The 23,813-nt window shown below is 43.9% G+C and overlaps 2 protein-coding genes across 5 annotated transcripts in view; both read left to right on the forward strand.

Moving 5' to 3' along the window:
• The window catches only part of Rubcn (rubicon autophagy regulator), a 51,482-nt gene extending 35,576 nt beyond the window's left edge, over nucleotides 1-15,906 (forward strand). For all 4 annotated transcript variants that reach the window (XM_048346836.1, XM_048346838.1, XM_048346837.1 and 1 more), the window contains 9 exons: nucleotides 5,532-5,592; nucleotides 6,104-6,236; nucleotides 6,828-6,973; nucleotides 8,208-8,272; nucleotides 8,697-8,935; nucleotides 9,586-9,647; nucleotides 10,020-10,173; nucleotides 12,602-12,695; nucleotides 13,155-15,906. In XM_048346836.1, the coding sequence (XP_048202793.1) occupies nucleotides 5,532-5,592; nucleotides 6,104-6,236; nucleotides 6,828-6,973; nucleotides 8,208-8,272; nucleotides 8,697-8,935; nucleotides 9,586-9,647; nucleotides 10,020-10,173; nucleotides 12,602-12,695; nucleotides 13,155-13,333 (1,133 nt within the window). In that variant the 3' untranslated portion in view covers nucleotides 13,334-15,906. The remainder of the gene's footprint in view (nucleotides 1-5,531; nucleotides 5,593-6,103; nucleotides 6,237-6,827; nucleotides 6,974-8,207; nucleotides 8,273-8,696; nucleotides 8,936-9,585; nucleotides 9,648-10,019; nucleotides 10,174-12,601; nucleotides 12,696-13,154) is intronic.
• A 1,121-nt stretch (nucleotides 15,907-17,027) lies between these two features.
• LOC125351815 (somatomedin-B and thrombospondin type-1 domain-containing protein-like) lies at nucleotides 17,028-23,722 on the forward strand. The gene is made up of 3 exons (XM_048346864.1): nucleotides 17,028-17,057; nucleotides 17,775-17,844; nucleotides 22,969-23,722. The coding sequence occupies exons 2-3, from the start codon at nucleotides 17,784-17,786 to the stop codon at nucleotides 23,268-23,270; spliced, it is 363 nt and encodes a 120-aa protein (XP_048202821.1). The 5' UTR covers nucleotides 17,028-17,057; nucleotides 17,775-17,783; the 3' UTR covers nucleotides 23,271-23,722.
• Nucleotides 23,723-23,813: the final 91 nt, after the last annotated feature.

Below are 23,813 nucleotides of genomic sequence, written 5' to 3' on the forward strand. Positions count from 1 at the left end.
AATGGTTTAAAAACACAAACTACAGAAAACTCAGACCTCTTAGTTTGATTGGTATACCTCTTAGTATGATTGTTAAGTGTCAGCCACTAGAATTTGAAATAACTATGTAAATGGCAGCAAGAAATAAAAGGAATGAAGTTTCTTTTTCTTTGCTCCTGAACTGTCAGAATTGAGGTAAATTATCCTAGGCTACTTGGTAACTGGTTTCTAATGTGTTTGCAGCACAGTCTTTTGCTGGAGTGCTTGTAGTCTGCTTTTCCAGAAGTTATACCCTTATATGGTTTTCCTAGCATCTTTCCTTCCTCAATTTTGGGAGCTTTAAATTTTTTGTACACAGCAATGGGTTTTACACCAAAATTGAAATCTCTTCAACCTAAAACTACTTTTTCTGTCCTCCCCATTCCTAACACATTATAAAAGGAGGAGAGTAGGAGGCAAGTAATCATAAGTCCCTCTCAAAAGTAGTGACCCATCTGGGTGCTGGTGGCTCACGCTTGTAATCCTAGCTACTCAGGAGTCTGAGATCTGAGAATTGCCATGCGAAGCCAGCTTGGGCAGAAAGTCAATGAGACTCTCATCTTCAATTAACCACTTAAAACTGGAAGTGGAACAGTGACTCAATGTGGGAGAGTGCTAGCCTTAAGCAAAAGAAGCTCAGAGACAGTGCCCTCAGGCCCTGATTTTAAGCTCCATAACTGACAAAATAAAAATTTAAAAAAAAGTAACCTAAGTTATATGTTCTTTCTACACATTTATGGAAGTAAAATTTTCAGTTTATTTCTCACTAGATTTCTTTTGGCCTTCTGTCATTTGCCATCTGTTTCTGGCATTTAACCAGGTTTGTTACTGGTACCATTTTTTTTTCCTAAAAAATATCATTATGCTTCTCATTATTAATCTTCCAAATATACAGAGGTTTTCAGGTATCTTTCTTTCCTTCTTTTTTCCTCTTTTTTTGCAAGTATGAGATTTTGACTCTCTCTGTGCCTCACAATCCCACTTAACTTTTTCATTCTACCACTTGAGTCACACCTCCACTTCTACCTTTTTGCTGGTTAATTACTCCATTATTGCTTTTTTAGTATCTTTGTAGATTCTTCTAGTCTCAGTCCTCTGCATATGTCTATCTGAAAGGGTCCAGCTAGAAGACAGAAATCATAGAATAATTGAAGAGAGAAAGCTTAATATTAACAGTTATTGGGCCAACTATGATGATTCATGCAGCTCAGCTACTCAGGAGGCAGAGATTGACAGTATCATGGTTCAGGGCCTAGCCTGGGCAAAAAATTAAATCCCCTGTCAGCCAACAAACCGGCCATATGGTGTGTATCTGGACCTCCCACTTTGCCAGAGGAATATGTAGAGGATTGAGGTCCAATGCCAAAAGCAAAAAAGGCCTGGAGGAGGAAATGGAAACAAGAGGTTTTTACTGGAAGGCCATGGCTCAAGTGGCCGAGTACTTGCCTAGCAAGTGTGAGTTCAAACATCAGTATTGGGGTAAAGAAAATAAAAGAACCATCATGCAGGTTTGAGATTTAAGGAAGACTGGGTCATACGGAATAAAAACAAATCTAGAGACTTATCAGAGGGCAGAGACTGATGTCAGTCAGTCTTCCTAGGACTGGAGAAGGAACAAATAGAAAAGAGGACGAGGTCTGAGATGCAGATCTCCTGGCTCCCTGGACAGTAGAGGAGCTCTGACGCTGCAAGGAGAGCTGTCTGCGATAGTGTCTATCATGGGACTCAGTCCACAGGGAGCCTGCCAGGCACCAGCTTCACTGTGAAACCTTTCTCAGCGGCCAGGGGAGGTGTCTGGCTTCAGAACTCAGCTGTACTGAGGAAAGCAGCGCCTGGGGAGGTGCTTAGCCTCTGGCACTCCTTGAAAGCTCTCCCAGGAAGTGGTGAGGGAAGCCAGCTCTCAGAGAAGTCACTACTGCCACCGAACCTCCTTCCTCCTCCGTGTCCCTCCAGGGCCCTCTGGTGACATAGCTTAGCACTGTGCTTATATGCCAAAGAAATGTTTGTGGACCCAGCTCCATAAGTAAAAAGAAGGGCAGATTCAGGACTCCAACTCAATACATCGCTAGCTGGCAAAATATATAGAGGAATATTCATGAGCTCTAGTTTTGACAAGGTTTTAAATGATATCCAATTAAATTCAAGTTATCAGTTGTTTCTCCTCCCCAGTTTAAAATTTTTTTGTGTGTCGCTTTATGTAGTAATAATAATGGTTCTCCATTTTAATGTATTTTCTCTTTGAATTAGTCATTACACAGAATTTTGTGGCGTTAGTTCTCCAGGTATGAGGGGTATCACCTTATATGCTGGAAGGAAAACAGGATGAGACCAACATGAAAATGGCCAGTAAACTCTCAGTTTACTTTTCCTAGGCCTTACGTCCTTTAATAAAAATTTTCAGATTTTGCCAAGATTCCAAAGTTTTTTGTTTAATTTTTATTGTTATTACAAAGGTGATATACAGAGGGGTTACAGTTTCATAAGTCAGGTAATGAAGTACATTTCTTTTTGGATAAGATCACGCCTTTCCTCGTTATATCCCAGTTTTTCCCTCCTGTCCTCACCTGTAAGTTGTATAGTTCATTTTCAGCGTAGTATTTAATGAGTACCACTACTGCGTTTGATCACCCTTTGGCCCACCATTTCTGTGCAAGATTCCAAGTTTTAACCAATTCTTCCTGGTCATCCCAATGCCAGTATCCAGGCTGGTAGCAACTTGATTGTTGTTATTTGTTTTTATATTTTTCTAAAATTGTTCCTTATTAATAAGGCAATGATAATTTTCCTATTCTAGCCATAGTATCAGAAGCCCTTAAGATCAATACTCTTGGAAAAAAGATACTTGCCAAAGGATAAATAAAAAGTTTTATGATTATGTTAAATCACTGGAAGTTGAGATCCTTAGATTTCTTTTCCAGCACTATTATTTGGGGTACATTTAATCCATCCATTTGAGTAACTGCCTATTTTCTCTTTGCTCCTTAATTGTCTTCGACCTTGTTCTATATTTATTCACATCTTCAACTAACATTCTACCCACATGAACTTAGTCATCTGCTGGAACCAACCATAAAGTCAGCATAGCAATATAGTGCAGACCCAGGAGAACCTTAGTGAACTTGATAAATGTCAGGTGCTATGTCCCCCTTGATGTCAGATACTGCTCTCCCTCTAGGTCCTCAGGGTAAGACTCTTCCCTAAGCAGCATGGTCCTCTACTCCTTGTCACATACCTGTGATCTCTTTGTACCTCTGGTGATCAAATATGATGAAGTTTGGTTTAATTATAGGTTCTATTTGAAGATTTTTTTTCTCCAAGATTAAAAGCAAAAGGATTCCTCTGTGTGTGGATGAAGAACTGCTAAATATGGTCATGCTTTATTTAAATATGGGGATATGTTCTGAGAAATGTGTCATTAGATGATTTTGTGGGAATGTTATAGGCATTCTCACACAAACTAAGATAGCTTCTCTGTCACTGGACCCGTCAAATGTATGACCCACTGATGGAAGTATTATTATGTGGCACAAAATTGTAGTTTTTATGGAAACTGGTTTCCTTAGCAATGTTGAATTATCTCCTACCTCTTCACCCTGGTGCACTATTTTCTCTAACAACCTAGTCTTAAAGTAACAAAATTAGTTAGCTTCTAATTCAAGGGTATCTGTCTAAGATTTCCTTTCATTTCTTCTTCAATATTTCCCCCAAACAAATTGAAATTTGTAAAAAGCTTCTCACTGCTTTCAGCCAATTAATCATTTGTTTAGAAAATATATTTGGAAAGCCTATGATGTAGAAAGCACTTTGAGGGTAGCTAGGACAAGGGGAGACTTATGTATGGTGTTACCCAAATGATTGTTGAAAACCAGATAGTCTATGAAGCACTGATATACCTACTATTGCCTAGATTTTTGTGTGTTTTTTTCTGTTAGCGCTATTTACAGTGCAGCTTGGCGCTGCCCCTGCATTAGGATCTGGATTTTTATTTGCGCTTTAAAGCCATTAGTTTGACACTAGTATTACTTGAGTATGTGCTTGTACACAGAACTGCATGCTCAAAAGAAGAAATGGACACAATCTCCTTTTCTTTCAGGGAGATTTTAATAATCTTGTTGTGTGTGCAGAAAATCTCCGTCCAAGTGAAACATGACGAACAATTGAGCTATGTATCGCCACGTTGGAGTGATGACATATAAGCTTAGATCTCTGTTGATAGGCTCAGACATCGTAAATTGATCCTTGTGCAGGCTTATAATTAAGGAAAAAAGGTCTTTTCACTGGCCTCGAAAGTATTTGAGAGATGAGGTCTATCAAAAGTCTTTTTACAACTTGGTTAGGCATTATATGCCTTCCTAGAACATAACATGTATTTTGTGGTTCACCCCTGGTTCACCCCTTACCCCACTGAAAGTATTTGGGTGTTTGGAGATTCAGGCAAATCATTATTGGAAATATTTTTCAAAACCCTTTGTCAGAAATAGGTTTTGGAAAGTCTGCCAGAGTTTCTGATAATTCTATGTGAGAATTTTACAGTGAAGAGCATGTAGGCAATCCTGGGAAGAGTTGTTGTTTCTGGGCATCTCCAAGGAGCTGTCAAGTCATAGAGAAGTTCCTTTTCGTCCTGTGCAGACAGGGAATCTTCCCATAAAACTTCAGTGAGGATCTAGAAAACTTATGACATTCAGAAGTAATGGCAAAAGTGGTGAGGAACTAGAAGCAGCCTTCCAATTCTATAAACATGAGTGATTAACTTTTTACATGTAAGGCAGATCTGAATGTTTGCTTCTGGGAGCTTAATTTAATTTTATTTTTTGTGCTTTTTTTTTTCCCCTCTCAAGACTACCATTCTGCCACTTGAGCCACAGCTCCACTTCTGGCTTTTTAGTAGTTTATTGGAGATAAAAATCTCACAGATTTCCTGCCCACGATGGCTTCAAACTAAGGTCCTCAAATCTCAGCCTCCTGAGTAGCTAGAATTACAGGCATGAGCCACCAGCATCTACCTGGTTTTTGTTTATTTGTTTGTTTTGAGACCAGGTTTTCTTATGTAGCCCAGACTGACCTTGAATTTATAATCCTTCTGCCTCTGCCTCCCAAGTGCTGTGTGGTTACAGGCCTGTGCCACCACGCCAGACTTTGGGAGATATTTGAATAATATCTTTGTGTTTGTGCCTGCTAGGGTTTGTGTCCCTGTGTGCCTTAGGTTGCTTCCTTTTCTCCTTCACTGCTTTACACCAAATCTTGAGTTTGTGTTTGTGCCTGGATTTATAACCACTTTAACTTTCTCAATGCTGTGTTATGTCACTAATTCAGCCTAGTTGTGACTTGAGTAGAACCAAATTAGGAGTTGTGTTTAGAGCGTCACTTGCTCCTTATCCTGTGTAGATAATAGCACCTGGCTGCTACCTTGAGGTTCTACCTGACAGTACCTCATGAGAGTATTCATTCTCCCTCCCTTCCCTTCCCATTTCCCTTTCCATTTCCTGTTCCTCTTATCTCTGGTTTCCATTTAGATGCTGATATCAGGAGGAGAGCTGTCTCCAACAGCAAGTCTTCCATTCCCTCCCAGTCCTTGTGAGTTCTGTTTTATCTTTAATAACTGTGGGTTATATGGAGCAACAAACCTGTTTCTTGGCATATGAATGGGAAAGGCTAGAGGTAAAGTTTAAGTGGTGGTGACCCAGGGAAAGGAAGACAGCAGATTATTGATCTAAACTAGTTCTTCTGGTAGATACAATAGCCCTTTAAAGTCCACAAAGCAGTTTTACTCACTTTATTTCATTAACAGGCATTAGAGTCTCAATTTCCAAGGTAAAGCTATTGAAGGTTAGTGAATGGAAGTCCCAGAATCCTTGACTAACAGTGCCATGTAATGAGGGCAAGGGAGATTTGAATCTGTAAAAATAGTGTTTTTTCACTGTACATGTGAATCTGAAGATGAATACAGAGGCTGAACAGATATGTGTGCTATAAGTATTTCCTCAGCTGACAAGTTACTGTATCTAGCACCCAGACCCTGAAGGGACAGTAGAGTCTCCCAGTCTTTTCCCCCATGCTCAGCTTTCCTTGGTGTTCTCTGTTTCAGCTCCCATTGCTTCCTGCACTCCACATCTGCTGAGGCAGTGGCCATGGGGCTCCTGAAGCAGTTTGAGGGGATGCAGCTTCCAGCGGCCTCTGAGCTAGAGTGGCTGGTTCCAGAACACGATGCCCCTCAGAAGGTAGGCTGCTCAGCATTCTTCTTTGCCCTGGAGACCATGAGTCTTTCTGATTTCATTTCCTCCCCCACTTGGTCCCAGTCTGGAATGAGCCTATGTGTTTCCTTCCTGACTCATTATGGATGTGTTGAATGCTTGCTTGGTGAGGTGTTCCCCAGCAGTTGTCAAAACAGGTTATGATGGCCACTGACTTATTCCATGTAACTGCTCTGTAAACCTAGAGGTGAGAGTGCTGCTTGGGGGCCAACTTTGAGGCACCGCAGATGTGAATTGTTCAGGCTGTTTGTTCTAACAGTTGACTCTGAAAGACATAAGGACCCCTGGCATACCAAGGGTCCTAAGGTGAGTGCAGGGGCAGCATCTGCAATTGGCACCACCACCCTTAAGATCCTATTTCCATTTGCAGAAGAACCCAAGCCCTCTTTCCTAGAACTCTGGTGCTTCTGATTTGAGGCCAATGTTCCCTGCAGCCCTTAGTCTGTGGTGCTTCTGATGTATCGCCTATTAGCCATGCTTTTGTCATGGCCAGAAGGGTCAAGTATATATGTTTCCCCTAGATGTCCAGGTGAGCTCACCTGTGCTTTCCTCCTGCAGCTCCTGCCCATCCCCGACTCACTACCCATCTCACCAGATGATGGGCAGCATGCAGACATCTACAAACTGCGGATCCGAGTCCGTGGCAACCTGGAGTGGGCTCCACCACGGCCTCAGATCATCTTTAATGTTCACCCAGCCCCAACGTAAGTAGCCAGTGCTTGTACTCTTGGGGAACAGATATGCCCTGTAGATTTTTGAGCTGTCTTCTCACTTTCCCAACTCTACCTCCAGCTAGACTGCCCACACAGTTCTGTTCATTTAAAAACATGAAGACCTCTTCTCAGTGAGCTTCAGCAGCAGCGACCTAGCATAGCAAGAGTGCAGCCCTGCAGCAAACGTGCATTATAGATAGCTGATGGTGCAAGCTGGTTTGGTCTGGAACTGCCAGATTGTCCTGAAAGTGGAATCATCTCAAATTGTTGAGGATGTGTCTTTGGTGGTTCTTGCCTAATATTTAATTCCCATCATCACTTGCAGGAAACATTAGTTAGAATGTGTGTACTACCACTGTGCTTGTGTACCTTAACAATTGTGTGCATAATAAATTCATAATGAATTTTACCTTAAATAAACAGATAAAGAGGTTTATCCATCTTTGTCCTTAAATTCTTACTTTGAGTCTTCTCATTCCTTCCAGAGCTAACTGGAAATAAGGCTTTTATACAAACAATAATTTTTGAGCTCACCGGATTTTCTTCTCTTTTTTTAAAGATAGGTGTGCATTTTTTCTCACCTATTGTCAATTGTTCTTCTCTCTTTACTATTTCTCATCCCTTACATTTCTGTTTTTTTAGATGTGGTTCATTATTGAGGAGAGTCACCAATATTACCTAAGTCTGAACTTTCTTTCTTTCTTTTTTTTTCAGTACTGGGGATCGAACCCAGGACGTTGCACTTGCTAGGCAAGCGCTTTGCCACTGAGCTACCTCCCAGCCCTGAACTTTCTAAGTCTTAGTTTGAATCAGTTCTTCTCATATGTTCATTTTGTCTACTTTTATTTATTTGTCTATTTAGTGCCAGTCTTGGGCTTGAACTCAGGGCCTGGGCACTGTCGCTGAGCTTCTTTTGTTCAAGGCTAGCACTCTACTACTTTGAGCCATAGCTCCACTTCCAGCTCTTTGAGTAGTTTAGTGGAGATAAGAGTCTCACAGACTTACCTGCCCAGGCAAGCTTTGAACCACAATCCTCAGCCGCCTGAGTAGCTAGGATTACAGGCACTAACCACCAGCACCCAGCTTTTCTTATTCTTTAAAAAGAAAAACAGATGATGTCCTCTCTCATCCTGTGCTTAACTCAAGTCCTTTTATGTCCTGTCCTTTGCACCTCAATGCCCCATGCAACTGCTATGTGCCAATCCCTCTCCTTCGCCTTCCTTAGGAAGAAGATTGCTGTGGCCAAGCAGAATTACCGCTGCGCAGGATGTGGCATTCGCACTGAGCCTGGTGAGTATTTTCTATCACTATATTTCACCCTCTCCACACCTATCAGAACTAAAAGGAAGAAGTGACAGGGCAGAATTGGGGGGATTTGCTCCTGCTAGGTGGGGACCCACAGACAAATCACAGGGAAATTGTCTTTGATAGCATATTACCCAGGATTACGGAATAAAATTGTGTCATGTCATCTAAGTTGTGAGTAACTGTGTCTCACTAACTCTAATGGTTTAGTTTCTTCATTGGCTTTCCGGATGGGACATAGGAACCACAGGCCCCACTATATATGAGTTGCTTCTACCTTTGGGAGCTCACACAGAGGTGGAAGGAGGGCAAAGGCCGAGAACCTGCCTTTTGAAGGATCAGCACAACTGCCTCATTAACTCATAGGTGGGAAAGTCACATCTGGCCCTTGGCTTTCTGGCTTTTCCAGATTATATCAAGCGGCTACGGTACTGTGAGTACTTGGGCAAGTATTTCTGTCAGTGCTGCCATGAGAATGCCCAGATGGTCATCCCCAGCCGGATTCTGCGCAAGTGGGACTTCAGCAAGTACTACATCAGCAATTTCTCCAAGGACCTGCTCATTAAGATCTGGAATGATCCTCTTTTCAATGTGCAGGACATCAACAGTGCCCTCTATAGGAAGGTCAAGCTGCTCAATCAAGTCCGGGTGAGACCTTTTTAAAAACCACATCATGGATTTTTATCCTTTTTCTTCCCTCCTCCTTCTGTTCCCCTCTCTGTTTATACAAGTTCCTAAGATCTTAGGAAAGCTATGCCATGTTATTTCATCATTCATATTCTGCCTTTATACATCTCTCTTTCTCTCCCTTCCTCCTCCTCCCTTTTCCTTCTCCTCCTCCCTATTCTCTCCTCCTCTCCCTTTCCATCACTATCCCCCTCTTTCTCTTATGGTAGGCAAGTGCTCTATCACTGAACTGCAGTCCCAGCTTTGTAGGTACTTTCTGTCTTTCCACATTTACCAGGTACCTGTATAATCAGCCTCAAATCTGACATAGGCAGAATTTCTCCCTTCCCTGGAGATTCACTGAAGAGAGAATAGGGTAGGAACGTGAACCTCAAAGTTCTCAGCTGCCACTAGCTCTGTGTGTGGGTGGCTGAGTAGACTGACCTGGCAGTCATCTTCCTTGGCTAAAGCTCACTTTGAAGAGAGTTGTTAAATCAGAGGTGCAGAGAATGATCCAACTGTGACTGATGCATGCAAAGCGCCTGGGCCTCAGAGTCTGACGGCATCAACTGGCCCCTCTAACAGCCAACTATGTCCTCTTCTCCACCCCTTCCCCTTGTCTTTTTCTGCAGCTGCTGCGGGTCCAGCTGTATCACATGAAGAACATGTTTAAGACATGCCGACTGGCTAAAGAGTAAGTCTTGTGTGGAGGCCAGGGTCCCACCCTGTCAGAGCTATGTCCCAGCAGCTGGCTCTAGTGTTACATGAAGAAGGGGAGTAAGGATTTTTGCAGACATGTCAAAAGAAAAGGTAAATGAGAAGCCAGGGCAGTAATTGTATCTGCGGCCTCCCTAGAGGAGAGAGCTGAGTTTTCCACTGAAAACCACCGGCAGTTGTGGGGATTATAAATATGTCACTTCTGTCATCCAGATGCATGATGTATGAAGGCTGGAACCCCTGGGCTGGCTCAGTGCTGCCCATCTGCATTAGCTTATCTCTCCTGCTTCTATGTTGTTCCATCCAAAATGTTCATTTCCTTCCTTTCCCTTGCTTTCATTTCCTGTAGGCTTCTGGATTCCTTTGACACGGTCCCAGGCCACCTGACAGAGGATCTCCACCTGTACTCAGTAAATGACCTGATTGCAACCAAGAAGGGGGAGCTGGGGCCCCGGCTAGCTGAACTCACCCGCTCAGGGGCTGCCCATGTAGCGCGCTGCATGGTGAGAAAATGTCACCCTGCCATCCAACTGAGCCCTTACTAAAGGATACAGGAATGGGAGGGGGACCCAGGGTTCTTGTCACTTTGTTCCAGAAACTTAGAAACTTAGCTCCAGTCGATACTTAGAGAGAAAATGGCTCTAGAGGGCTGCTGTATCCTGGGTTAGTGAACATGATCATCCATTTCATTAAGAAGCACTTGGGAGGTTGAGCTAAGCCTGGGCCACATAGTAAGACCCTGTCTCAAAAACATAAAAATAGACAAGTATTAGAAGAGCAATTGGTGCTGGCATTGCCCGTGGGTAGCTCTGAGCAAGACTGAACAGGCTTACTAAAGAATGGTCACATGTTGGCAAGACAATCCTCATTTCAAATCTGGAAAGCCTTGGCTTTATTTTGCCAATCACTGGGAACGAAAGAAATGATTTACCTTCTCTAAGGTAATCCTAAATGTTTGTCTTGTGTTTCTGAAACAACACATGCTCTGTAGTCCAGGCAGGCCTCATATTCAAGATGCTCCTTTCTCAGCATCCAAAGTGCTTCAGTTTTCTTGTCTCTCAACTGAATATAATAATTATTTCATTGTCCTTTCCTCTTATATGTTTTGAGAATAATTGATGAAACGATCCTCAATGTGACATTTTGTAACTTTAAGTATTCTATAAGTGCTAGTTCTTCTTTTTTTTTTTTTTTGCCAGTCCTGGGCCTTGGACTCAGGGCCTGAGCACTGTCCCTGGCTTCTTTTTGCTCAAGGCTAGCACTCTGCCACTTGAGCTACAGCACCACTGCTGGCTGTTTTCTATATATGTGGCGCTGAGAAATTGAACCCAGGGCTTCATGTATATGAGGCAAGTACTCTTGCCACTAGGCCATATTCCCAGCCCTAAGGGCAAGTTCTTATTTTTTGTGATATACTCAACTCACTAAAAATACAAAAATTGGGGGGCTGGGAATATGGCCTAGTGGCAAGAGTGCTCGCCTTGTATACATGAAGCCCTGGGTTCAATTCCCCAGCACCACATATACAGAAAACGGCCAGAAGGGGCGCTGTGGCTCAAGTGGCAGAGTGCTAGCCTTGAGCAAAAGGAAGCCAGGGACAGTGCTCAGGCCCTGAGTCCAAGCCTCAGGACTGGCCAAAAAAAAAAACAAAAAAAACAAAAAAAACAAAAATTGGATTTTTCCATCTTCCCATCTCAGACTCTACCCAGTTTGTATTCCTATGGCAGGCAGTTCTGGAATTAGAGCTTAAAATTGAACACAAAAGCTGGGTACCAGTGTCTCATGCCTGTAATCCTGGCAACTCAGGAGGGTGAGATCTGAGGATTGCAGTTTGAAGCCAACTTGGGCAGAAAAGTCATGAGCCTCCTTATCTCCAATATACCACCAAAAAGCTGGAAGTAGACCTATGGCTCAAGTGACAGTGCTAGTCTTGAGCACAAAAGCTCAGAGACAATGCCCAGTCTTGAGTTCAAGCCCCAGGAGGAGGACACAGGTGGAGAATCCTGTGCAGATGTTGAATTGTAATTTCACTTGAAGTTGGGTATTATTTGGGGGACACATTCTTGTTTTCACATTTTATCTTTAGTTATAGTGGTTTCTATTTTGAAATAAAATCATTACCCAGACTGGAATGTCGATGTTTAGGAAGCCCTTGGTGGGACCATCCTTTTTCTCTCTTCATTGACAAGCTCCTCTGGGGGCAGGGGCTTCTCAGGTCTGTGCCTCCGTCTTTTTTAAAAAAAATTACTAGTAGTAAGTACTTATATAAAGGGGTAACAATTTGGTAAGTCAGGTTATTACTACAATACTTATTGACAATATCACCCCTTTCTTCATTCTCTCCCATCTTTCCTCTCCCATCCCAACTTACGAGTTGCCTCTTTCATATTTTACTTAGTAGATATTGAATACAATAATTCATTTGTTTATTTTTTATATTATATACATTGAATACATTTGCTGCATTTGCTCATACTTCTTCCCTTCATTCCCATGTCCCTTTTATTGTAATTCTCCCCCCTCAGAACTTTCCATTTCCTGGTATTTGTTTTGATAAACAATACTTTAGCTGTTCTGAGGAGTTATGCCTTTGGATTCCTCCCTTCAGTGTGCCCTCCTCTAGTCAGTTACTTTGTGTGTAAACACATTAATCCCAGTGCATGTTGTCATGCTTAGCTTCCACATACGAGAGAGCGCACACACCGTCTGTCTTCCTTAACACACTGGATCTCTTTCCTCTCCTTACCTTGGAACTTGGTCCAGCACTGCATCCCTGAGCCTGTTTTGGCTCATGATAGGCCCAGGCCTATGCTTTTCCCTGTAGGCAATAAAGTTCATCAATCACGCTCATAGTTCTAGTTATGTTTGGCCCATCCCTGGAGTCCACCCTCCTGCGCCAGTTCCTCACTTTACTCTCTCTTTCCTCTGCAGCTCTGTCAAGCCAAGGGCTTCATCTGTGAATTCTGTCAGAATGAGGATGACATCATCTTTCCTTTTGAGCTGCATAAGTGCCGGACCTGTGAAGGTGAGGGCTGGTGCTAGGAGTAGACATGTGAGGCTGGATGCAGTTAATTTGTTGCTCAGACTCAACCCCTCTTTAGTTTGAGCCACACACAGGTGGCTCACACCTGTAGTCCTTGCTACTCAGGAGGCCTAGGAGCAGAGAAAGATTTTAGTTTGAGGCCAGCCTAGGCAAAAATCTTCACAAGAACCTGTCTGGAAAATAACTAGTAAAAAGCAAGTCTGGAGCTATAGCTCGAGTGGTAGAGCGCCAGCCTAGCAAGCGCAAGGCCCTGAGTTCAGATCCCCTTACCACCCAAAAAAAGACCAAACCCACAAAAAACAGGTTTATTGAGCATCTCTCTGTGTTTCACCATGGAAACACTGAGCCATGGTAGTGACTAGAGGTGTGGCAGTGACTTGGTTCCGGCCTGAGATCATACAAATGATTCTCTTCTCTCTCTCACCTTTTTAACCTGAATAGAATGCAAAGCATGTTACCACAAAGCTTGTTTCAAGTCTGGAAGCTGTCCCCGGTGTGAGCGGCTGCAGGCCCGGCGGGAGTTACTGGCCAAGCAGAGCTTGGAATCTTACATGTCAGACTATGAGGAGGAACCCACCGAAGCCTTGGCCCTGGAAGCCACCGTTTTGGGGACCACCTGAAGAAGGCACAACCGGCCCTCTGTCTAGGGGCTAGGGGCACACATGATGCAGAACTGAGCCACCCTTCACGGACATTCCCCACTTGGGGATTTTAAAAAAATTATTATTATCATTCTTCTTATTTTTAATAACTTGTCTGACATCCAGGTAGAGTCCACCTTTGTTAGGTTGATGGGTCCAGTCCATGTGACAAATACCTGCAAGCACCCAGCATTTCCATCAGAACTGACACATGGTCCCTAAGTGAAGCTCCAAGTGCCTCTGTCAGGGGAACAGACAGAGAACCAAGTCTTCGACACCTGTGGGCTTTTCCACCAGGACCAGATCTGGTGGCAGCTGCATCTCCAGTATCATTTCCACATGTGTTTCAGTTCTGGAGCTTCTCTGCCAGATTTTTCTTAACCAGCCCTCTGCTCCTTTGCTGCTAAGACAGGGGGATGGAGTTTTCTCTCTCCTAGCCTGAAATAGAGTCAGACTTCCGCAAGGAGAAGCAGCAGAGGATGGGGTTACACTGTGGCCATTCTGTTGAGCTTGTTTAGAGATTGGGGTGGGGGTGGGGTGGGGGAGCATAAAAGTGGAATCATTACTATCCTAGAATCATCAGATACCTCAAGGAGGCAGCCATGACTTCCCTGTTTGAAATATTCTAGGCATAGATGAAAGCACAGGCTGAGACTTTCCATACCTTGGTGAGCCTGAAGCAAAGAACAGAGCTGAGGCTCGGGCCAGACCCACTTGTAACCTGTCCTGAGGCTGCATCTGTTGGTTACAGAGGTTTTATACAGTTGGAGAAGCTGTTGGCCTTTTCTTGAGTGTTATGGTCTCTCAGCCTTGCTCTTGAGTATGGTCTTTCAAGTTCATCCTAAGGTGATGACAGAAACCCCATGTTCCTTCTGATCAGTGGGGGTTCTGTCCTGTGAGATGGCCATTATAGTCCTGAGTGAAGGTATGGCCCCAGTCCAGTCTCTGGCCCTTTTCTGTACAGAGCTGGGATCTTCCCTGTGGGCTGATCTCTTGCCTTAAGTTTCCTTTCTCAAAGTTGGGGGAAAACTTTCCTGCTTGTAGTAGTATTAGAGAATTTGACAGTGTGTGAATAATCCTGCTTTCTTGGGATAACAAGAGCCTTTATGCCAATTATGCACTTAATTCTTTAACCTGGTAATGTATGTTGAATCATATCACTGTAATATACTTTGCTCCCATATTTTAATATAATTTTGACAGGAAAGTTCTTGGGCGGGACTAAGCATATGTTTGTGAAGCTCTTTAACTTGCTAGAAGGTCCTGACCTCCATGTGAAACACTGGTCAGGGTTGCTTTTCCAAAGTCTGAACTAAAGCCTACATCATTTTGCTAGACTAACTTTTTTTCTGATACATGTAGTTATTGGTAGTAGGGGGGAAAAATTGGCTTAGACACTCTTCCAAGAAGCCACAAAGAAAGTTGCACATGATTGGTGGCAGTAGATGAGTACCTGAACTGGAGGTGACCTGTGCTCTTGTAAAGAGGTAACAACCAAAGCAAAGACTCAGCCGGAACAAGAGGGAGCCATAGGAATTGGCCCACGATGTTGGTTCTGCCTTGCACTTGGGATTTAATATCTCCGTTAAGGCTGGAAGACCCAGACTATTCTCCTTTCAGTTCATTGTGGAAGCCAAGGCCCAGCCCAGTTTTGAAGGGCTGACTAGAAGCCCCTTCATCCTTTCAAGGAGCTTTGGGAATGAACCCACAAAACTCTAGTCTCACTAAAATATGCCTCAGATTCAGACTCAGGTTTGTAAAAAATGTATATATGTATATGGTGAGGTTTAGGGCTGGGTCATGGTTTTGGTGGCAGAGTATTTGCCTAATAAATGTAAATTCCTCAGTTCAAATTCTAGTACCACCAGAAATAAAATGGTGAGCTTTAATCCCAGTTTTGATTTAAATTTTGAGCCCAGGTCATTGAAATGACTACACTGGAGGAGAGTCCTACTGTCTTGTGATCCTACTACCTATGTCATACCAACATAGGATCAAAGCTGAAGTAAACCATCTTCCATGTTCCTGTTTTTTCACTTTCTCTCCCCCTCCTCCACCCCCTCCTATCCCACAAATTGCATATGTGTTAGTGTCCACCCCTGGTACTATGTGTTCAGTTCCCCATTTATTTATTTCTTAGGGAGCGGGAGAGAGAGGGGAATGTTTTGAAAGCACTTTTTGCAACTTATCAGTATGTGAGAATCCTCTGCTGTTGAGGGGAGAAGCTTCTGAATGCACTGAAAAGAGTTCCTTCAAAGTGACAGGGAGGGAAGAAGTGTTTTAGTCTGCATGGAAAGGAAGGATACCGTTTGCTTACAAGGTGGAGACAAGATTCAAGGTATTGCAGAAGAGTGGGAGGCAAATGTTTTCCACTTAAATGAGGCAGTCATTGACTTTCTCTGTCAAGGTTTTAGAGCTTTTATGGAATGAACATAGAGCAAGAGTCCAGATAGACATGTTTTATGTGTGTAATTGTTTTGAACTGGATTTCCACTTGCTGTAGTTGGTGCACAGTTCTTCATCATCATCTTGAATAAACTAAAGAAATTAAATCCTGCCTCTGTTTACCTGCTTGATGACAAGGGATGATATTGAGCATCAGCTGTGAAGCCAGCATGTCTGGAAATGCTAGAGATGACTTTGTGCAATGTGTTTTCCACACACATCATTGTACTTACTGCCTCATGATTGTAAAATGGCAGCCACAGCTCTAGATATCACATCTTGTTAAATACAGGAAGAAGGGGAAATTGAGGCAGGAGGGTGTGTGATGACAGCAAATTCTTCTCTTCTGCCTGTCTTGTTTATGAGAAAGAAAAACTATAGAAAGTTCTCCAGCATATTTCCATCTACATTTAATTGGCCCAAACTAGGTGTGTGTGTGTGTGTGTGTGTGTGTGTGAGAGAGAGAGAGAGAGAGAGAGAGAGAGAGAGACACTGTGATTGAACTACTTTGTATATACATATGAAAATAGGATAATGAAACTCATAAAAATTGTTTAAAAGCTGAGTGCCAGTGACTCATACTTGTAATCCTAGCTACTCAGGAGGCTGAGATCTGAGGATTGGAATTCGAAGCCAGCCTGGGCAAGAAAGATTGTGAGATGGGGCTGGGAATATTGCCTAGTGGCAAGAGTGCTTGCCTCATATACATGAAGCCGTGGGTTCGATTCCTCAGCACCACATATATAGAAAACAGCCAGAAGTGGCGCTGTGGCTCAAGTGGTAGAGTGCTAGCCTTGAGCAAAAAGAAGCCAGGGACAGTACTCAGGCCCTGAGTTCAAGGCCCAGGACTGGCAAAAAAAAAAAAAGATTGTGAGATTTTTTTTTTATCTCCAATTAACCAGCAAAAGAGCCAGAAGTGGAGCTATGCTTAAGTGGTAGAGCACCAGCCTTGAGCATAAAAGCTCAGGGACAGTGCCCAGGCCCTGAGTTCAAGCCCTAAGAGCCTCTCTCTCTCTCTCTCTCTCTCACACACACACACACACACAAACACACACACTTAAAATAATTGTTTTAAAAGTGGGATAGGAAAAATATAAGGGGTGAATTTGATCAAAGTATGTTTTATGCATGTATGGAAATACCACAATAAAACCCCCTCTGTATAATTAATAGTAAAAAGGAAGAGAGACGTCTCTATCATGGTTACCACATGAAGCTTCTGTTTCTGCAGCCTCTGGAGTGGGAGGTGACAGCACGGGTGAGTTGGTGGTGTGTTGGGACAGGGTCTGACTAAGGCATTCACTGTCTCTTCAAAGCATATCCTCTGCCACATGTAAGTATTAATCAGGAATCTGGTTGGGCCCGCCCACCACATCACTGGTACCAGATCCTAGGCATTTTCCAAATGTACAAATGTCAACTCTTCACATTTTCTTGCAGGAAATAAGAAAAGGATGTCTATTCCAGCAGCCCTTTGCTGTAGACAACTCAGGCCAACTCCGGACCAAAACGCCCAGCTCATTCTCATGGCTGAATGGCCTCTCATGGGTCTATCTTAATATCTCCCCAGAATTCTGGTGGAAAAAACACTCTAGGAGAACAGGGTCCTTGCCTCAGTTCTGGCACAACCAAGCTCTGTGAAGTGAGGGCCCCTGGTTATCCCTAGGCCTCAGAGTCTTCACCTATGAAATCGGAAGATCAGAGTAGATCATCTCAAGGTCCTTGGAACATTGTCACTCTGCTGTTTCTGATTCGTCCCAGAGCCTAGAGTCCCAAGGAGATTAGAAAATTATCTGTTTGGGTGAGCGATTCCAAGCAGCTGGGACACCTGTGACACTGCTTTGGCACCACATCCCCTGCCAGTGACCATCCAGGTATGAGCTGGCTTCTCCTCTGGACACATGAGCTTACTGGGGAGGGTGGGGATTGAGCCGGGGGTTCAATCCCTAAATTACAGAATTCTGTCTCTGTCCAGCCTGCAGCCATGTGGCTGGCCCTTCTCCTCCTGCTGTGTCTGAGCCCTGTGACTCCAAAGCAGAAGACAGGTGAGGAGCTTGTTTGGTACCTGTGCTAGAGGCCAAAGGGATTCCAGCTTCTAGTCTCATTCATTCATTTATGGTTCAATTTTTCCTCCCCTCCCTTTCTCTCTCCTCCCCTCCCTTATCCTCTCCTCTCTGTTTCCCTCCTCTCCTTCCCCCTCTTGTGCCAGTAATGGGGCTTGAACTCAGTGCTTGGGCACTGTCCCTTAGCTTTTTTGCTCAAGGCTATAGAAAGTTCTCCAGCATATTTCCATCTACATTTAATTGGCCCAAACTAGGATGTGTGTGTATGTGTGTGTGTGTGTGTGTAAGAGAGAGAGAGACAGACAGAGACAGACAGACAGACAGACAGAGACAGAGAGAATATATGATTGAACTACTTTGTACACACATGTGAAATGGAGCCACAACTCCATTTCAGAGGTGTTTGGGGGATGATTAATTGGAGATAAGAGTCTCATGGAGTTTTCTTCCCAGTCTGGCTTCAAGCCATGATCCTTAGATCCTTAGCTCTCAGTCTCCTGAGTAAGAGTACAGGTATGAGCTACCAACATCAGGCTAGCTATCTCTTTTGTCTGTGGTGGAATCCACCACGTCCTGAGGGCTTGCATTTCTGAATGGAGTAATTTCTTGTCTCAGACACTCACTAGGTGCCTATGATGGCTGTATGTGGCTTCTCTGTGTATCCACTTCAAGCCTATAAGATGTCTTTGGGTAACTGGCTTGGGAGGTCTGTGTGGCCAAGGCAGCATGGTGGTATGCAGGTCAGGATGGGATTCTGATGTGTAGAGGTAGCATTGGGCTCTGGAATGTGCACTTACTTGGGATGGGGGTCTGGAGAGAAGATCAGTGAGACAAGCCCAGACCCAGATTAACAGCAGACGCACTAGTCAACTGCCTGCCTAATGCATTAGGCGTGCTAAAACATTGCAGGAACATGGATGGAAATTCAGGAATGGTGTTATTTACCAGAGCTTTTTATTGGGAGAAAACTAGCTGTTGGAGGGTGGGGGTGGAGGGATCCTTTACTCTGAAGAGCTATTAAATCCCTTTGCCCTAAGAACTTCAGGGGAATGGCTGGCCTTCTGTTTTGCTGAGTGGGACTTGCAAGTTTGGAGCTAGAGTAGAATGATGATGATGGAGGACTAGAAGAGGCTGCCCAGAGCAGCAGAGGAAGCATCCTTACCCTTCTCCATGCTTACCTTCTCTAGAAAACTCCTGAGCACATTTAGAGTCCTGCTTGGGGGAGGTCATTATTAGCCTTAGGTGTTTCATGCAGCCCTTTGGAGCCTGGTCCTAGCCCCCTCTTGGCACTTATATTGGTAACTACCATGGCTTCAGTGTATCCCCAAAGTCATGGGTTGGGATTGAATTCCCCCCAATGCAGCAGTGGGAGATGGGGCCTTTGGGGAGTGACAAGAGCTCTGCCCTCACTACAGATGAATGTCACTGTCACTGAACTGGGTTATCTATTGAGAGAGTGGGCTTCCTATAAAAGGGAATTTGCCACTAGTGGCTCTCACCTTTAATCCTAGCTAGTCAGGAGGCTGAATGCAGAGGATCATGGTTTGAAGTCAGCCCGAACAGGAAAGTCTTGGAGGCCCTTATCTCTAATTAACCACAAAAAGCTGCAGGTAGAAAGCTGTGACTCAAGTGGTGGGCTAATGCTCAAGGACAAAAAGCTCAAGGACAGTGCCTAAGCCTTGAGTTCAAGCCCTAGATCCAGCATAAAAAATAATTTAAAAAATGTCTTTTCACTGTTGGCTTATTTGAATCAGTGTTTTTACTAGGCTTTTTTCCCCCCACTTGGCTGGTGCTCTACCTGTTGGATCACACCTCCAGTTTCTTTCTTTTCTTTCTTTTCTTTTTTTTTTTTACAGTCCTGGGGCTTGGACTCAGGGCCTGAGCACTGTCCCTGGCTTCTTTTTGCTCAAGGCTAGCACTCTACCACTTGAGCCACAGCGCCACTCTGGCTTTTCCTATATATGTGGTGCTAAGAAATCAACCCAGGGTTTTATGTATGCGAGACAAGCACTCTACCACTAGGCCATATTCCCAGCCCCCACACCTTCAGTTTCTTAACTGGCATGGTCCTGAAGTGTCACCTACAAATCAGCTCAGTTTTTCCACACACTTTATCTGTTGAACAAACCAGGGAATGTATTCTGAAGCATAGTCTACATTCTGGATTTGACTGAGTTATTGACTGAGTTATTGATCATTTCTTTGGCAAGTGCTCTGTAGATGGGGCTGCATGCTTTCTGTTGTACCTTGAAGAAGACGAATGACACACAATGTCTAGTGGTCCCACTTTTGCTGATGTCAAACTTGGTCATCCAGAGAGCAACTCCCTTACAAATGTTCCCTGTTGACATTTCTCGAAGGATTTTAGCTCTCTTTGATGGTTATTGCTTGAAGACTTTTTTTTTCCCCCATTAAAGATTGTTAAGTGGTGATTTTCTAGTTTTTTACTTCTGTCTGTCTGTAGTAGTTTGTTTGATGGTTGGTTGGTTGGTTTGAAGTCAGGACCTTGCACTTGATAAGCAGGCACAGAGACTTGAGCCACAGCCCCTAGCCCTGTCAGCATTTATTAGCTGGTGTTCTATCAAGAAAAAAATGCCAATTGTCAATTACTTGGCTTGTATGAAAAGGCTGGATATATAGTTTTTCTTTTTTTTAAATGTGTGTGTGCTGGTCCTGAGGCTAGAACTCAGGGCCTGGGCATAATCCCTGGGCTGTTCTTGTTGTTGTTCTAGGCTAGTGCTCTACCACTTGAGCTACACCTTCATTTCTGCCTTTTTTTTTTTTTTTTTAGCAGTCAATTGGAGATAGGAGTGTCATGGACTTTCCTGACCTGGCTGGCTTTGAACCATAATCCTCAAGTCTCATCATCCTGCGTAGCTAGGATGACAGGAGTGAGCCACTAGCTCCTAACAAATTTTTGATTCTTTAGTTAACATGTTCATAATAATGAGCTAGCTTCTTAGCAGTCACAGGGGTTAAATATGGTCTTGAATCCAACAATGTTCTCAGCTAATGGATTTGGGAGAGTGAGGCCTTCCAAGCAGAGGAAACAGCATAAACCATAACCCGGAGTAGGCACATGCAGGATGTGAAGAGGTGTGTTTTTTTTCTCCTGTTTTTAGCCAGTTCTGGGGTTTGAACACAGGGACGAGGCACTGTCCTTGAGCCTCTTTGTACTCAAGGCTAGTGTTCTACCACTTAAGCCAGGTACTACTTCTGTTCAGAGGTTTTTTGATCTTTTTTTTTTTTTTTCCAGAGCTGAGGACCGAACTCGGGGCCTTGCACTCACCAGGCAGGCACTCTTCCGCTGAGCTAAATCCCCAGCTGTTCAGAAGATTTTTGAGTGAGCCCTTTGACCATGGTGTGGTGGGAAAGCAGAGAGGAAGTCAGGGTTTCTGCTCCTACTCCTGACCCCCATCCTGACCTCAAACATGACCTCAGGAAGATGCTCTTCCCTCATCTTTAAAATGAGAGCATTTCTCTAGATTAGTGGCTTTCAAGATTTCTGGCCTCAGTTGACATTAATGAATATGTTTAATGCTCTAACTCAGTACACACAGCTAATGTAGAGAAAAGAGGCAAATATTTTAAAAAGAACTTCAACTTAGTTTTGCCATGGGTGATATAAATGAGTCTATTTGATCTGATTCTGTTCGGTCTTATTTCATCTTATTCCATCCTATTTTATTACAATAAATGTTGGTAATGACCAGTGACTTCATCTCTGCCTCACAAGTGGGCTATGATAACCCTCATTTGGCTGGTCCCTGGGACTCAAAATGAATGCTGAGCTAGGCACTGGGATGAGGGACGACAGGAGAAGGGAAACAGATGATTTGCGGAAGGCTCCTGAGCTGAACAGGAGCAGAAGCCCAGGCAAACTCAGAGGCCATTGCCCCAGTGCCGGTCATCTGGTCATCCATTCATCCTCACCTTGAGAGGCCCTCAGCATTCCTCTCCTTTTACAACACCTGCAAGGCCTTGTTTCCATAACAGATTAGGTCAGCCCCACCTAGTCCCCACATCCTCTCAGAGGCTGGCTCTCTGTTGATCCTGTCAACTTTGAAAAGCCTTCAAGTTTTTCCTTATACAAAGCCTTAGACAGGTGTTAACCGTACAGGAGGCAATTGCTTAGGGGAGGTTGGAGCAGAGGGAGAGAAGAATAGAGAGTCTTGGGGGTGAGAACTATACAAGGGACCTATCCCACCAGAGACAGTCCCACTAGGAAGCTGGTCCACAGTCTCTACCTGCCAATGCCTTGCTTTTCCCCTCTCTTACAGATATCCCTTTATCTTGTAGTGGATGGATAATAATCAGATAATTATTGAGTTGAGTAACCTGAGGAGATGAGGAATAGAATTTTAAAACTCCTTTTTGTGTGTATATACTCATCCTAGGGCTACAACTCAAGCTCTGGTGTCTAGGCACTATCCCCGAGCTCTTTTGCTCAAAATTAACACTCTACTACTTGAACTACAGCTCCACTTCCTGCATTGTTGATGCTTTGTTGGAGATAAAGTCTCTCAGATTTTTCCTGCCTAGGATGGCTTCGAACCATGAACCTCACATCTCAGTCTCCTGAGTAGCTACGATTATAGGTATGACCCACCAGCACCTGGACTGGAAAAACTTTTTGTAAATAGGGATTGTGGAGTTCTTTCAACTTCATAAACATTTTCTGATTTTTGCACACACTCTCTTCTCAAGAGTTCCATAGTTTAAGCTCTTATGGCTGGGTTATCCGTTCTGTGTTAACTTGTCTATATTTGATGTGATGTAGGGATCCCAAACCATTCATTTGCATGTGCAGATCCAGTTATCACAGCACCATTTTTTAATTTACTTTTTTATTGTTATTATAAAGGTGATGTACAAAGGGGTTACAGTTAGTTGCATAAGTCAAGTAAAGAGTACATTTCTTGAGCTGGGGATTTAGCTCAGCGGAAGAGCACCTGCCTGGCGAGCACAAGGCCCCAAGTTCGGTCCTCAGCTCTGGAAAAAAAAATCTATATATATATATAAAAAGTAAAGAGTACATTTCTTTTTGGACAATGTCACCCCTTCCCTTGCTCTCCATTTGTTGCTTCTAATGTCTCTTTTCTTCAGGAAGTTGTTCCCAACCCCATTCTCTCTGCTGCTTCGGAACTGACCACCGCTGCAGGCGAGGAAGCTGCTACTGCGATGAATTCTGCCATGTGGTACCAGACTGCTGCCCAGACTATGGCTCCCTCTGCAACCCTGGTACCTTGCACCCAGGCTCCCTTCCATCCATAGCAGAATGGGATGCTGTGATTGACAGAGGAGAGTCCCTTGCCTGTGCATTAGGTCATGGCTGGGATGTGAACTGGCTGGCTCCTAAGACCCCTAGCCATCTCGAGTTCCTGGCACTCCTGTCAATTTTATGTTGAAAGTGCCTCCCCTTTCCTCCAGTGCTCCTTGCTTGGCACCTGCTGCTCCCCTCGGAACCTCTTTTTCCATATGGCTGAGGGGAAGCTAAGCTGTTGGCAGTGAAGATCAGGGTGGGAGGATGAGGTGTTTGGGGTTCCACCTTACTGCCTCACTTTCTCTTGGAGCATGCATATCTCTTGGGGAGACAGGAGTCTGCAGACAGGTGCTGGGGGTGTTGGGTAACCACAGGAGAGGTTAGAGGCAAGGACAAGGACAGAGACTTTCAAGTCTGTGTTTCTCCTAGCTTCTCAGACTACCAAGATGGTGCTGCAGATGGTGCTGAGTATAGAGAACCCACCTGGCCCCACAAGAATCAATCCAGACTGGGTGAAGAATGTGGTATGTGCCATAGATGTTTCCCTTTCTGACTTCTAGATCTCAAAGTCTAGGGGGAAAAAAAGAAAGGATCCCTTGAGCTAGAGCTTCATTTCAGTGATTGCTTTACTAAGGAAGAATCAGAATTTTTTGCTCATGGACACAGACATTTGAATTTCACCTAATTT

Source organism: Perognathus longimembris, chromosome 5 (assembly GCF_023159225.1).
Source record: "Perognathus longimembris pacificus isolate PPM17 chromosome 5, ASM2315922v1, whole genome shotgun sequence".
In the NCBI taxonomy this organism is placed as follows: Eukaryota; Metazoa; Chordata; class Mammalia; order Rodentia; family Heteromyidae; genus Perognathus; species Perognathus longimembris.